Consider the following 15,085-nt stretch of genomic DNA (forward strand, 5'->3'; position numbering starts at 1 on the left):
GTCCAGAGCAACGGCACTCCTCTCGGTTCCTGGGCGCCGCGGGGAGGAGGGCGAGGCTCGAAGACCAGCTCCGTGCGGATCGAGGTGGAGTCCCCGGGCCCAAGGCTGGCGTGGCTCCGTCAGGCGGCGCTCTCTCCTCGGCTTCGACACCGCTGCGGGCCCACACACTGCTTGGGTGCATGTTTGCCCTTGGATCTCCCACCACTAGTAATCCAGTCTCTCCCTGAGCCCCCGGCTTCTGAGGACAAGCGAGGTTACCACAGAGTGTCCTGCTGCAGGGGGATACCCAAGCTTCATGTTACAAGAGGCCTGGCACAGAGAGTGAAGGAGCTACACTGAAGTCGCACAGCAGGTACCAGCACCCCGGCCTTTAGGCCAGGGTTCTCGTCTGCTCTGGCAAGGTGGATTGAGTTTTCTGCGTGGCTGTAGCAGTCACCAGGCCTACAGGCCTGTGAAATGAAAAGACCAAGACAATGACCTCAGGTCTACGCCGCTTTTAATAATTAAATATTTTATTTCTTGGTGTGCATGGGACTTAGAGAAGTGAGTACGTCCAGTCTCTGCCATTAAGCACCTGCCAGCTTGAATTAGGCAGACAAGACGATTATCTAGAATGTTTCCTGAGCAGCAGTACGTGCAGGCTACAGCCAAGTAACTAGGGATTCAAGGATGAAAAAGACACGATCCTTGCCCTGAAGAGCCCTCGCCTCATCGGGAGACTGCCACATCAGTGACAAGCTGCACGTGGAGTGACAGGAGTCCTGGTGGGGGAACAGCTCTTGGAGCACAGCCGGCAGTCGTCAGGCTCAGTGGGTTCAAGGACCACCCCCTCCATCAGACGGGTCAGCACAGAGCCAAGCTGACTTTACACCTTCCCTGGAGAGCCGTGGGCTAGAGGGTTGATGGCACTTTCCTGTTGGTTCTTGGCTTTTTATCTGTTTCTTACTAACACTACACCTGAGCTCGAGCTCCAGCCTGGCTGACTGGGGCTGTGATCCTCTGCCCTGGTTCCGCCTACCTCCCCAGCAGAGATGCTCCCATATTTGTGCATGCTTCCCTCAGCCTAGATGGCCTTCCATCATCCTCAATTCTGGCTCTCACCTGAAGCTACCTCCCAGAAGCTACCTCCAATAGAGCCTTCAGAGAATGACGTTTACCTGAATCCAAGTCAGATGTATCTAAGCAGACTCTCAAACTCTTGTCAAGTTGGGAAACCTGTCCAGTCATTTTATGTGTTGCCTCTATGCATGCGAGAGTGGATGAAAGCCCAAGTACCCCCTTTAACTTAAAGGGAATTCAAAGCATTTGTATCTCAAAACGTATGTCACTTGGAACATTATCACCCAGAGCACCACATTTTAGGATGAGACAGCCTGTCAGGATATGGACCTCCCAGTAGATTGGGTAACCAGCACAGGTCATGGGAGGTCTTCTCAGGGATGATTTGAGGACTCAGAACATGATCTGCTTTCTTTGGAAAGTGCTTTCTCCTAATCTTGTGGAGGATTTCTTTTGCTAGCAGTTAAAGAGCCTGAAGTTTGTCAAGGCTTTATCCCGGAATTGCATTAGTTAACACTGAGGGAAGAGGCAGGTCAACGATGCTCAGAAACAATACAAAAAAGAAATAGATGAAGGTTCTTAACCAGTGAAACATGAGCCATGCTGGTGAAGCTTCTACAAGCACCTATCACTGGAACCGACTGATTCCTGTTTGAATTCGTGGTGAAATTGGAATTCTTTTAGATGGGATTAGAGACAGAGAATGTCAGATTTTTTAGACAATGCAAGCAAGATCGTAGTTGATTGTTCCCTGGGGTTTTGGCCTTCAGTGGATGAGTTGGCTCCAGTTAAGTGCCACAAGGAGAATGGGAGCCGGGTAAGGAAACCAGGGAGTGGGGCCAGGGAGGACTGCCTGAGAAGGGCCCTGAGAGCAGAGCTCTGAGTGAGTGAGGGGCCAACACCACCAACACCTCCTCTCAGGACCTGTTTCTAGGAGCAGCCAGGTGCTGAGGCAGGAAGGAATGTGTGGCAAACCTAAGGATGGCTGCGGGGGGTGGGGAAGCACAGGGGCATCAGTGTGAGGGGAGCCAGTGGGGATTTGGGCAGAGATGTGACGGGGGTTCACTGGCTGCTCTGTGGAGGATGGACTCGGGAGGGCCAGGGTAAGGGTGGGAGCGAGTTTCATCCAGGCTCCAGGTGATGGGAGGTACCTTCCATGAGGGTCACATGTGACTCCCACAGCCTGTAACTCCAAAAGCACGTTGTCTAGTCCCAAATACAAGAAGTGGAGAAGGAGCAAGTAAAGGGCGGGGAAAACTCCAATTTGGGGACCACGCAGCAGTCGTTGGTCCATGGTACACATGAGTCCTACTGCACGCAGGTGTGGAGACGCTGGCCCCTGGCAGAGGAATAAGAATTCCTTGGTTGGGACTTCCCTGGTGGTGCAGTGATTAAGAATCTGCCTGCCAATGCAGGGGACACGGGTTCGAGCCCTGGTCCAGGAAGATCTCACATGCCACAGAGCAACGAAGCCCATGTGCCACAACTACTGAGCCCGCATTCAACAACTACTGAAGCCCGTGCGCTTAGAGCCCATGCTCTGCAACAAGAGAAGCCACTTCAGTGAGAAGCCCATGCACCGCAACAAAGAGTAGCCTCCTCTCGCCACAACTAGAGAAAGCCCGCACGCAGCAATGAAGACACAACGCAGCCAAAATAAATTAATTAATTAATAATTAATGAAAGAAAAAAAGAATTCCTTGGTTAGCAACTGAGTAAACGATGATGCCATCTACTGAGATGAGGAAAACTGGGAACAGTGAGGTTGCGGGGGGTGGGTTTCTGGGAAATACGTGCTCTGTTTGGTCATGTCCAGCCTGAGACTCGTTAGGTGTCCAGGTGGGATACGTGAGCTGGGAAGGGAAGGGGGCCGTGTTCCCATGCCTCCCCCACCCCTTCCCTGTCCATGTGCCCCTTCATAACTCAGCACTCAAAGACCTCGTGGCTGTGCTCCTCCCAAACATTTCGTTTAATCTAATGTTCGTGGTCTTGTTTCTCTCCAGCCTCAGAAGGGTTGTCGGTGCTCTTCTCTTTGTTGCAGAGTTTCTGTTCCAGAACTGCAGTTACCAGCTTGGAAAAATACAGTGTTGTGTCTAAAGCAAGACCTTTCTGAAGAAGTGGAGTTACAAGGAAATTCGTAAGACTGGAGAATTTTGCTGCTGGTTGTTCTCCTTGGCCCTTGCCGGCTTCCAGTGGTCCTTCCTCTCTCCTGGGGACAAGAAAGATGGAAAAGCCCACAGGCAAAAAAAAGAAGGCACAGACCCCAGAGGAGGAAGTACGTGTTCAGAAGGACACTCCCAAGGAAGATGAAGCATCTAGGAAAAAGAAGCCAAACCAGAGATCCACTTTGGCCAAAAAGCACAGTAAGGAACCCAGCCTGAGTCGTGAGGACGAGGAACACATGTTTGAGGCCTTCAGTGCTTCATTTAAAGATGACTTTGAGGGGGTTCCTGTGTTCACTCCCTTCCAGAGGAAGAAGCCCTACGAATGCAGCGAATGTGGGCGCGTCTTTAAGCACAAGACGGATCACGTTCGCCACCAGAGAGTCCACACTGGAGAGAAGCCCTTCCAGTGCACCCAGTGCGGGAAGACATTCAGGCACAGCTCCGATGTGACCAAGCACCGGAGGATTCACACCGGAGAAAAGCCCTTTAAATGCAGTGAGTGCGGAAAAGCCTTTAACTGCGGTTCAAATTTCCTAAAACATCAGAAAACCCACACTGGAGAGAAGCCGTACGAATGTAAGGAATGTGGGAAAACCTTTGCCTACAGCTCGTGTCTTATTCGCCATCGGAAACGTCACCCACGGAAGAAGCACTGAGCGTGGGGAAGCCGTCCAGACTCGGAGCTTTGTGCCCGTGAGAACTGTCCTGGCAGGCCTGCCTGGGGCTCCTCCTGCCCTGGCGTCTGATCGGGCTGGGGGTCCTGCCGTCACCAGGAAAACCGCCCCAGACAGGTCAGCAAACACCAGTGTGGCTGGAGACCTTTCTGGTCTAGAGAATCTCTGGGGCAAGACATCATGATAACAAGGCAGCTGTCACAGCTGTGGCACCAGGGAGGCGAGTGTACAAACTGCTGTCCAGGGGACAGGCTTCAGACCCGAGCACAGCCAGCACCTCCCACTGCCGCCTCCGCCTGTGACTCCCATGCTGGCTTCGGCCCTCCCACCGGCTCCTTTGAAGACTGAGCTGCAGACCTTTGGCCCACTGGGTCCCAAGTCCATCTCTGTGCAGCCCGGCAGGAGGCCTGTGGCCCTGAGCTGGATGGCAGTGCTTCTGCAGTGAGCACTGGGGACCCCACTGTCCCCCTGGCTGGCTGTGATGGCGGTGCTGTGCTTTGTCCTCTGCCTTCCCTCCTCTCTGGAGAGCCATTCCTTGAACTTGGCCCCTGCTCCCAGGAACTGGGCTCTCTGTGTGTCCTCCCACATCAGCCATCATCCCAGCTGAGCAGCCTGACTGAGCAGGTGGACCACTCAGGACACTAAATGCTGCCACTGTGGGAGCTTCCTGCCCTGGCCATGTGAGGCCCTGGGATGTTGACAGCAGCTTGGATGCAGCCTTTGCCTGCCGTGCGGCCTTTCAGACACGAGATGGTGGGCCTGCCCCCCAGGGCCAGCTCTCCGTTCAGGTTAGTTCCACTTCTCTGTGCTTGGCCCCCAGGTTCCATCCTACCCCCTTCACATCCACATGCTGTGCCTGCCCTTGGTTTCCCTCCAAGAGTGGTCTGGATGGGCCTCCATGTTCTCCTGGGCAAGGGTGTGGTTTGTCTCAGAATTTCAGCACAGTATAAGAGGGGCGAGGTGACTGTCATCCAGGAGGTAATAGGGCTTTTTATCAGGAAAATGTTGATACCTACATTTTCAGCTCTTTGGACCCAGAAAACTAATAATGGCCTTGATCTTGGGGGCTCCTCCATCAGGAGACAGGAGAGAGTGCTCCCAGTGGAAACATCCCTCCAGGTTAAGATTTTTACTCTTGTTCTTTCTAAAAGCTATGACGTTATAACAGCTCTACCTGAGCTGGCACCTCCACTTCACAGCTCGGCAGGCCCTCCTCCTACCCCGACAGGCAGGCCCCAGGTGTGACCTGTGGTCCTGCTCTCACAGTCCCAGAACTGGAGATGTGATGAGGCAAAGTTGTTCAAACAGGTGCCAGGGTCTGGCTTAGGGAAAACACACCTGTGATCCTGGGTGGGGAAAGGTTGCTATAAAGGAGGTCACTGGGACATTTGGCAAACGTTGGGTCTAGACTGTCCACAGGGGAGGTGGGGGGCACATCAGTGTCAAAGCTTCCTGGTTTGATGGCCTGCAGCCATCCCAGACAAGATCCTTGTCATGAAAGATGCATGCTGAGGTCTTAAGGGCCACAGGGTCATGACATCTGCAGTTTGCTCTCAAAGTCTGAGCAAAGAAGCAATAACAACAATGCAGATTGGCAGGTTGACAAACATTTTCTGTTAAGGGACAGATAATAACTGTTCTTGGCTTTGTAGCCATAAGGTTTCTGCCACAGCTCAGCTCAGCCATGACATGCAATAGCAGTCACAGCACAGAAACGGCCAATGAGGCTTTATTTACAGAAGCAGGCGGTGGGCCAGATTTGGCTGGTTCCAGGTGAAGGGTATGTGACACGTTCCAGGGGTGTCTGCATCTGCTTCGGTTTGGTTTGGTTTTTATTTATGATGGTTTATAAAATACCATGATGGATATATGGTTATATATAAAATATTGTATAAATGTACCATAAATTACAACACATCACACGTACTATAGAAAAATTATCGTTTTCTATGTTATTATGTTTCCACGTTAATACCAACGAGAAGCATTTTTTGTGGCTGCATAATGATCCATTAAATAAAAAGTTGACTTAACCTTCTCCTAACAAAGGCATGTAGGCTGTTTCCAGTTTAGGTCATTAAAAACAATGCAGTTAACATCTTTTCCACATTTAGGGCCAACAGGACGGGTTGCCAGAAATGAGCTGACAGGGAGATCATTCTGGCAAATACCTTCCCCCAGGTTGTGCTGCATAAGTGCCCCAGCAGTGCACAGGCAGCAGGTGGTTTTTTTGTTGTTTTTTTTTTTTTGCGGTCCGCGGGCCTCACGGCCGTGGCCTCTCCCATTGCAGAGCACAGGCTCCGGATGTGCAGGCCCAGCGGCCATGGCTCACGGGCCCAGCTGCTCCGCGGCATATGGGATCCTCCCAGACCGGGGCACGAACCCGTATCCCCTGCATCGGCAGGCGGACTCTCAACCACTGCGCCACCAGGGAGGCCCAGCAGGTGGGTTTTAATCTCGCCAATTTGATAGAAGAGAAGAAGCATTCTAATCTGGTGTCTTCGAGTTCTAGAGAGGAAGCAGGTGGCAAAGAGCGTAGTCTCTCGAGCCAGGGGTTACTGACTCAACCCTCGTGCCTTGGAGATGTGGGACCTTGGGCCCGTCCTTCACCTCCTTGTGCCTATGGTTCCTCAGAGGTGACTTGGAGGCATTGGCAGTGCTCAACCTGGTCAGTGACTGTGTGTGACCTCAGTGCCGTGCTGACCCCCAGTTCAGCCACTGTCAGCTCCGGTCACGTGTTAGTGTCCTTAGTGAGGGGACATTTTTCCACAGGCATGAGAGGTGGCTGTGCAAGCAGACAACCATCAGTCCCTCTCTCAAGAGAATGAAATCAACCAGGAAAACAAGAGAGACATGAGAAAATATATCACACAATCAAACTAAAATCAGTCCACCGTCTTTTTTGCCTCCTGTCATTTTGGTGCAGACAGACGGGCTCATTTCCCATTTCTTCTGAGTTAACCATTATGACAACACATCACCACCAAGCACTGAACCCAAATCTTTCAGATAAATCTATTTTGATGGGTTTTTTGTTTTTTGGTGTTTTTTTTTGCTATTGCTCTTCAAATGAAACTTAAATTCCAGAAAAAGAAAACCTTCTAAGTAGCCTGAGTCAAAGAAGAAAAACATGGGCTTCCCTGGTGGCACAGTGGTTAAGAATCCACCTGCCGGGGCTTCCCTGGTGGCGCAGTGGTTGAGAGTCCGCCTGCCGATGCAGGGGACACGGGTTCGTGCCCCGGTCTGGGAGGATCCCACATGCTGCGGAGCGGCTGGGCCCGTGAGCCATGGCTGTTGAGCCTGCGCGTCCGGAGCCTGTGCTCCGCAACGGGAGAGGCCACAACAGTGAGAGGCCCGCATACCGCAAAAAAAAAATAAAATAAAATAAAAAAGAATCCACCTGCCAATGCAGGGGACACGGGTTCGAGCCCTGGTCCGGGAAGATCCCACATGCCACAGAGCAGTAAGTCTGTGCACCACAACTGCTGAACCTCCGTTCTAGAGCCCATGAGCCACAACTACTGAGCCCGCGTGCCACAACTACTGAAGCCCCCTGTGCTCTGCAACAAGAGAAGCCACCACAATGAGAAGCCCGCGCACCGCAACAAAGAGTAGCCCCCACTCACTGCAGCTAGAGAAAGCCCGCACACAGCAACGAAGACCCAACACAGCCAAAAATAAATTTTTTAAAAGAGAGAAGAAAAAAAAACAATGAAAGTTATAAAATACTTAAACCTGGATGATAATGAAAATACAACTTGCCAGAAATTCTGGTGCAACTAAAGCCAAACAGAAATTTGTAGCCTTATGTGACCAGCAGAAGAGCTGGAAATCAACAAGCTAAGCATCCAACTTTAAAAGTGAAAAAAGGCCAACAGAATAAATTCAAAGTAGAATGGAGGAAATAAATTATAGAAATTAATACGACTAATGGGAATGGATACCATGGAGAGCATTTTTAATAAAGGTTGGTGCTCTGACAGGACTATGAAAATTCACATTCCCTGGCAGTGGGATCCAGAAAGAGAGAAGGAAGGAGCAAAGGAGCTCCTTTAGGAGTGAAAAGGAGAGCTCCATTAGGAGTGAGAAGGGGAGGATAATGGCAGATACATCAGACATTAGAAGGATAAACTGTCGAACCAAGAGATGTGAGGACTCAAATGAAGTGGGTTATAGAAGAAAGATGAACTACTGAAGCGAACTCGAGGAAATAGCCTGAAGAATCCTCTAACCAGACAGATTGCATTCATAGATGACAAATTCATAGATGCATAGATGACATAAATTGCAGAGGAAGGAACACTCCCAGATTTGTTCTACGAGGCCACCATTACCCTGATACCAAAACAAGACAAAGATACCACTAAAAAAGAAAATTACAGGCAATATCACTGATACTATGCAAAAATCCTCAACAAAATAACTAGTAAACCAAATCCAACAATACATTAAAAGGGTCATATACCATGATCAAGTGGGATTTATCCCAGGGATGCAAGGATTTTTCAATATTCGCAAATCAACCAGTGTGATACACCACATTAACAAACTGAAGAATAAAAACCATGTGGTCATCGCAGTAGATTCACAAAAAAGCTTTTGATAATATTCAACACCCATTTATGATAAAAAAAAAAGAAAACTCTCCAGAAAGTGGGCACAGAGGGAACATACCTCAATGTAATAAAGGCCATATATGACAAACCCACAGCTAACATCATACTCAGGGGTGAAAAGCTGAAAGCATTGCCTCTAAGATCAGGAACAAGACAGGATGTCCACGCTGGCCACTTTTATTCAACATAGTTTTGGAAGTCCTAGCCACGGCAATCAGAGAAGAAAAAGAAATAAAAGGGATCCAAATTGTAAAAGAAGAAGTAAAACTGTTACTGTCTGCAGATGACATGATACTATACATGAAAATCCTAAAGACGCCACCAGAAAACTGCTAGAACTCATCAATGAATTTGGTAAAGTTGCACGATAAAAAATTAATACACATAAATCTGTTGCATTTCTATAACAACAAAAGATCAGAAAGAGAAATTAAGGAAACAGTCCCATTTGCCTACATATCAAAAAGAATAAAATGCCTAGGAATAAACCTACCTAAGGAGGTGAAAGACCTGTATTCCGAAAAGTACAAGATGCTGATGAAAGAAATCAAAACTGACACAAACAGATGGAAAGATATACCATGTTCTTGGACTGGAAGAATCAATATTGTCAAAATGACTATACTCCCCAAGGCAATCTACAAATTCAAGGCAATCCCTATCAAATTACCAATGGCATTTTTTGCACATCTAGAACAAAAGAACCTTAAAATTTGTATGGAAACACAAAAGACCCTGAATAGCCAAAGCAATCTTGAAAAAGAAAAACAGAGCTGGAGCAATCAGCCTCCCTGACCTCAGACTATACTACAGAGCTACAGTCATCAAAACAGTATGGTACTGGCACAAAGACAGACTTATAGATCAATGGAACAGGATAGCCTAGAGATAAACCTACGCACCTATGGTCAATTAATCAATGCAAAGGAGGCAAGAACATACAATGGAGAAAAGACAGTCTCTTCAATAAGTGGTTCTGGGAAAACTGGACAGCTACATGTAAAAGAATGTAATTAGAACATTTTCTAACACCATATACAAAAATAAACTCAAAATGGATTAAAGACCTAAATGTAGGATCGGATACTATAAAACTCTTAGAGGAAAACATAGGCAGAACGCTCTTTGACATAAACTGCAGCAAGATGTTTTTGAATCCACCTAGAGTAATGAAAATAAAAACAAGAATAAACAAATGGGACCTAATCAAACGTAAAAGGTTTTGCACAGCAAAGGAAACCATAAACAAAACAGACAACCCACGGACTGGGAGAAAATATTTGCAAACAATGCAACTTACAAGGAATTAATTTTCCAAGATATGGAAACAGCTCATGTGGCTCAATATCAAAAAACCCAATAAAAAAATGGACAGGGCTTCCCTGGTGGCTCAGTGGTTGAGAGTCCACCTGCCGATGCAGGGGACATGGGTTCGTGCCCCGGTCTGGGAAGATCCCACATGCCACAGGGCGGCTGGGCCCGTGAGCCATGGTCACTGAGCCTGTGCGTCCGGAGCCTGTGCTCCGCAACGGGAGAGGCCACAACAGTGAGAGGCCCGCGTACCGCAAAAAGAAAAAAAAAAAAGGACAGAGATCTAAATAGCCATTTATCCAAAGAAGACATACAGATGGCCAAAAAGCAGATGAAAAATGCTTAACATCACCAATTATTAGAGAAATGCAAATGAAAACTACAATGAGGTATCACCTCACACTGGTCAGAATGGCCATCATCAAAATGTCTACAAATAATAAATGCTGGAGAGGGTGTGGAGAAAAGGGAACCCTCCTACACTGTTGGTGGGAATGTAAATTGGTGCAGCCACTATGGAAAACAGTATGGAGGCTCCTTAAAAAACTAAAAATAGAGCTACCATATGATCCAGCAATCCCACTCTTGGGCATATACCCAGAGAAAACCATAATTTCAAAAGATACATGCACCCCAATATTCATTGCAGCATTATTTACAATAGCCAAGACATAGAAGCAACCTAAATGTCCATTGACAGAGGAATAGGTAAAGGAGATGTGGTATATCTATATACAATGGGCTATTACTCAGCCATAAAAAAGAATGAAATAATGCCATTTGCAGCAACGTGGATGGACCTAGAGATTATCATACTAAGTGAAGTAAGTCAGAAAGAGAAAGACAAGTATCATATGATATCACTTATTTGTGGAATCTTAAAATTATACAAATGAACTTATGTACAAAACAAAAATAGACTCACAGACTTAGGAAACAAACTTACGGTTACCAAAGGGGAAAGGTTTGGGGGGAGGGATAAATTAGGAGGTTGGAATTAACATAAACACACTACTATATATAAAAATTGATAGTTGACAAGGACATACTGTATAGCACAGGGAACTCTACTCAGTACTCTGTAATGACCTATATGGGGAGAGAAACTGAAAAAGAATATATATATATATATATATATATATATATATATATATATACCCACACATATATGTATGTATAACTGAATCACTTTGCTGTACACCTGAAACGAACACAACATTGTAAATCAACTATACTCCAATATAAAATGAAAATCAAAGAACAAAAAAAATCTATAGCAAATTAAACCTTAAGTTTAAATGTTAAACGGCATTCTCTTTGAAAACAAGAGCAGTACAGAGTTTCTGCCATCACTGTTAATATTCACGTGCATCTTCCCAGACCAGGGCTTGAACCCGTATTTCCTGTATTGGCAGGCAGATTCTTAACCACTGTGCCACCAGGGAAGTCCCAAGTTTTGAAGCACTTTCCTTGAAATCTTGTTGCCACCCAGGGTGGGATACATGGGTTGAGCCACAGCCCGCGCCCCCTTCCCCACCTTGCTCTCCTCCAGCCCCTGTGGCCGTCATCCCCACCAAGTACCAGCGTCCGCGTGTCCATGTACCCAGAGCCTGGCCTTATTCACACCGTTGGCATTTCCCAACTGTTGATAATTTCCCAATTATCAACCAGGTGATAATTGAGCTTCTTTATTTATTCAAAAGGTATTTCTGTCCTTTTTCGGTTGTGAAAGCAGATCAGCCCCAAAGCAAGAAGTTCCTGATGAAATATGCGTAAAAAAGAACCTCAAAACTAGCAAAACTTCCACATTCCTGAGCTCCAGGGAGGAACAGAGATCAAGGAGGAAGGGAAGAGAAAGGCCGTGGTAAGAAAGGACACCCCTGCGGTCCACATGCTAGGCTGCAGGAGGGGCGCGTGCGGGGACACGGGGCGCGGAGGGCTGTCACTACAGGGCAGGCATTGTCACCGCAGGGCAGCAGACACTCCACCCTCGGGCAATGCCTGCCGTCGGGTCCGGTGGAGGGAAGTGTTTCGTCTGATAGGCCCTGTGAAGGCAGTGAGGTGAAAAGGGGAAGCAACCGCAGGGAGCCGTCTCGAGGTTCTGAGGCGCTCAGCCCCTCCCTCTCAGCCAGGAGTGCTGTAGGACAGGCTCCAGGAGGAAACAGCTGCAGGCCAAGTCAGAACCTCCTTGGCCTCAGAGCTTGTCCCGGCAAACGCCCTTCAGGGTGTCCCCTCCCCACTGAACACAGGAGAACTGTTAAAGCAGCGACCGCAGAAACACGTCAGGGCACCTGAGTTACCGCGCAGGCTCCGCGCTGCCGGGGCCAACACGGAGGGCGCTGGGACAGCATGACCTGGCGTCAGAGCGAAGACACAGAGGACCTTGAACGGCCGTGGGGACACCTGCGATGTCCCGGGGACGTGACATCTGTGGTCCTTGGTGCCAGATCCTGTGCTCTGAGGGGGGCTGGCGGTGCAGGCCACAGAGCGGGCAGGGCTGATGGGCTTCAGCCCAGGTCGCCCTCGCCAGGTCCATTGCACCCCTGGGGAGGCTCTGGGCACCAGCATGTCACCTGGGCTTTATTTCTAATGGCCGCTCATGTCTGTCTCCATTTGGGGCACCGAGATGTGATCACTCCTTTCTTCTGCCGGTGAGCTAGACACCAAGACGCACTGCAGAGTGACACTGGGCTGGCCTGGGCCCTGGGGGCAAGGCCAGGGCTCCGAGTCGCCCTCCTTGCAATGGAAGCCCCTGGTGCTGGGGCACTTGGGCATTTGCTCTGGAGCAGCACAGACAGAGGTCACGGTGAGGGTGGGGTTTTCAGCGAGCAAAGATGGCGGGGTGAAGGGGGTGTCTCGAGGCCCACGGAAGCAGTGCTGGGACCAGAGAGGGAAATGGCGGGGGTCAGGGCGGGAGTGACCCGGGATCCACTGCCTGGGGTCAGGGCTGTGCTCTGAGAGGCAGCCGGTGCCTTCAAGGACCCCTGCCCCGAGCTCGGAGTTCACTGTCTCCTGGCTGCTTGCGCACAAACTCCAGCCACCTGTCAGCAAAGCCGGGAGCCGGAGGTCCTCCCCTTGACCAGAGCCCCTACAGGATCCAGGCCCAGCCACAGGGCGAGGCTGACGCTGCGGACTCCACGGACGGGGGTTTCCAAGGTCTGAGGACAGCCGTCCCTCGGGGTGAGCTCCCGGCGCCCTGGCCCCAGTGCCCACAGCGATCTCGGCGCTGGGCGACCCCGGTGTCAGGTACGCCCGACACAACCTGCGAGCTCCCTGTGGCCCCGCGTGGCCTGTGTCCGTGCAGCCTCACCCACGCAGCATTCTGGTCCTGTTTGCCTTGAGTGTCCTGCCTCTTGGTGTTACTGCGTGTTTGTTTCCAGGAGAGCTTCAGCACTGGGGATGCTGCTCTCCTCATGCCCCCGTGGTGGACCGAGGTGGCCTTGGGCCTGTGCTGGGGTGGACGCTTTCCCCAGTCTAGTGTTTCTGACTGTTATTTTTAGTCCTAGACATGCAACTTTCCAACAAGTCAAGTTTGTTGAACTTCTACTTTATTATATTTTCACATCCTTCAGTCCGGGGAAAGCAAGTGTGGTCTACACTTGGGGTAGGTGTTCTCCTTTGTTCTCTCCTCGCTTTCCCGGGGCTTGCTTTCCACGCGGTGTTCTCTTACCCCAGACGGGCGTTGCGCTGGCCCCACGTGTCTTCCCGGATGCCCTGGGCATCGTCAGTGCTTCCTTGTCCCGCTGCCTCTGGATCTTGTTTTCTCCCACAGTAAACATCCGTTCTGACCTGTTCACTGCAGTCAGCTGCTCTCCCCACAGTCCAGATTCCCCAGGGAGGTGCCACTGGCTCAAGGGAGAGACCATCTCCCAGCCCAAGGTCTGACCCAGGCCTGCGGAGCCAGAGACCCAGCTGGTCACTGCCTCTGGATGCGTCTCTTGGGGGCCGCCTCATCTTAACCAAACTTGTAAGAGACCAACACACAAATCAGAAAACGAATGGACTAACTTAGGATGGGCATGACCCTTTGCTGCAGCAAAATATCGTGTCCCTCAATAGACACCCCATCTCTGAGCCTGAATACAGGTTCCCCTGCTATCCAAAAGCAGAGCGTTCCTGTGACACCTTCCAAGGCCGAAATGGCATAAAGCGAAGAGGCACTTAGTTACCTCATTAGGACACATGTTGCTCACGGCGCACAAGACAAATCGAGACGAAGCGCAGACGCCCGCAGACGCCCGCAGACGCGGCTCGCAGCCCTGGCAGCTTGGTGTTGAGTGTAGCTCCACAGGAGCTTGGCAGGGCCGCTCTCCTGCCTCGGTTGCAGCTGCTGCAAAACAAATGCTGAGCACTGTTTTCACTTTTTGCCTTTATTCAAAAAAAGCTAAAATCCTGTTTGGATTTGTCGGAAAACAGGTACTAACATAGGTCTCTTGTAAAAGCAGAGTGGTGTAAAGAGAACTTTAAAAAAGCAGGGGGACATTTTTACCTGGGAAACAAAGTTAGGCCCTGCCGTTGCTTCATGCCTGCAGTGTGACGTGACCTTGCCTGCCCCCAGACCCTGTCAGCACCCCGTTCAGGTCCTGAGCTCTGACACGCTGTCAGTCCTCCCCTCTGTGCCCCTGCTCACTTTGCCTCTGTTAGAGCAGATGTTCTCACGAGGGGCAATTCTGCCCTCAGGAGGGGATGCTGGCAACACCTGGGGACATTTTTTTGGTTGTCACAACTGAGGGGAGGTGCTATTTTTGTCAGTTGCAGGGGGGCAGGGAAGCTGCTCCATGTCCTAAAGAGCCCAGGATGCTGAGGGTGGGGACCCGAGTTAGATCCGTGACTTAGGCGAAGGGCTAAAGAGAAGATTCACGAGGCCGGAGAGAGAAGAGTAAGCGCTGTCAGCTGGAGGTTTCAGAAGCTGAAAAATGAGAAGCAGCTTTCGGCAGAAGCCTACACACTTGACAAGGTGCACGTCCAGGCTGAGAAGGCTGGCAGGGCCTGGGGATGGGCGCCCGGGTAACCCTGACAGTGGGGCAGAGGTGGGAAGAAACATGGTGCTTGGCTAAAAGTCTCCATGGGAGTAATTAGAACCCCTCAGGTCTGTCCACCCTCATGGGAAACAGAAGGCTGCCCCCATCCCTCTGAAACTGAACCAGCAGGACGGACTGAAGAAGAGAAAGGGTGAAAGTCCAGCCCACGGCCACTGCTGTCCGCCATCGGGGAGGGCACATCCGAGGAGAATTAGGCTGTGTGCATTTCCACCACAACC

At 50.0% G+C, this 15,085-nt stretch overlaps 1 protein-coding gene across 4 annotated transcripts; it reads left to right on the forward strand.

Moving 5' to 3' along the window:
- On the forward strand, positions 1–14,978 carry ZFP41 (ZFP41 zinc finger protein). 4 transcript variants are annotated; one of them, XM_081258596.1, is made up of 3 exons: positions 1–4,686; positions 11,561–11,689; positions 11,797–14,978. In XM_081258596.1, exon 1 carries the CDS (start codon positions 3,284–3,286, stop codon positions 3,878–3,880), a length of 597 nt encoding a protein of 198 aa, XP_081114722.1. In that variant the 5' UTR covers positions 1–3,283; the 3' UTR covers positions 3,881–4,686; positions 11,561–11,689; positions 11,797–14,978. The 4 variants fall into 4 exon arrangements, with proteins under 4 accessions (XP_081114722.1, XP_081114723.1, XP_081114724.1 ...); XM_081258597.1 differs by having other exon boundaries at positions 12,075–14,978; XM_081258598.1 differs by having other exon boundaries at positions 1–352; positions 3,101–4,686; positions 11,561–14,978.
- Positions 14,979–15,085: the final 107 nt, after the last annotated feature.

Source organism: Mesoplodon bidens (assembly GCF_964165515.1).
Source record: "Mesoplodon bidens genome assembly, chromosome: 16".
NCBI classification, from domain to species: Eukaryota; Metazoa; Chordata; class Mammalia; order Artiodactyla; family Ziphiidae; genus Mesoplodon; species Mesoplodon bidens.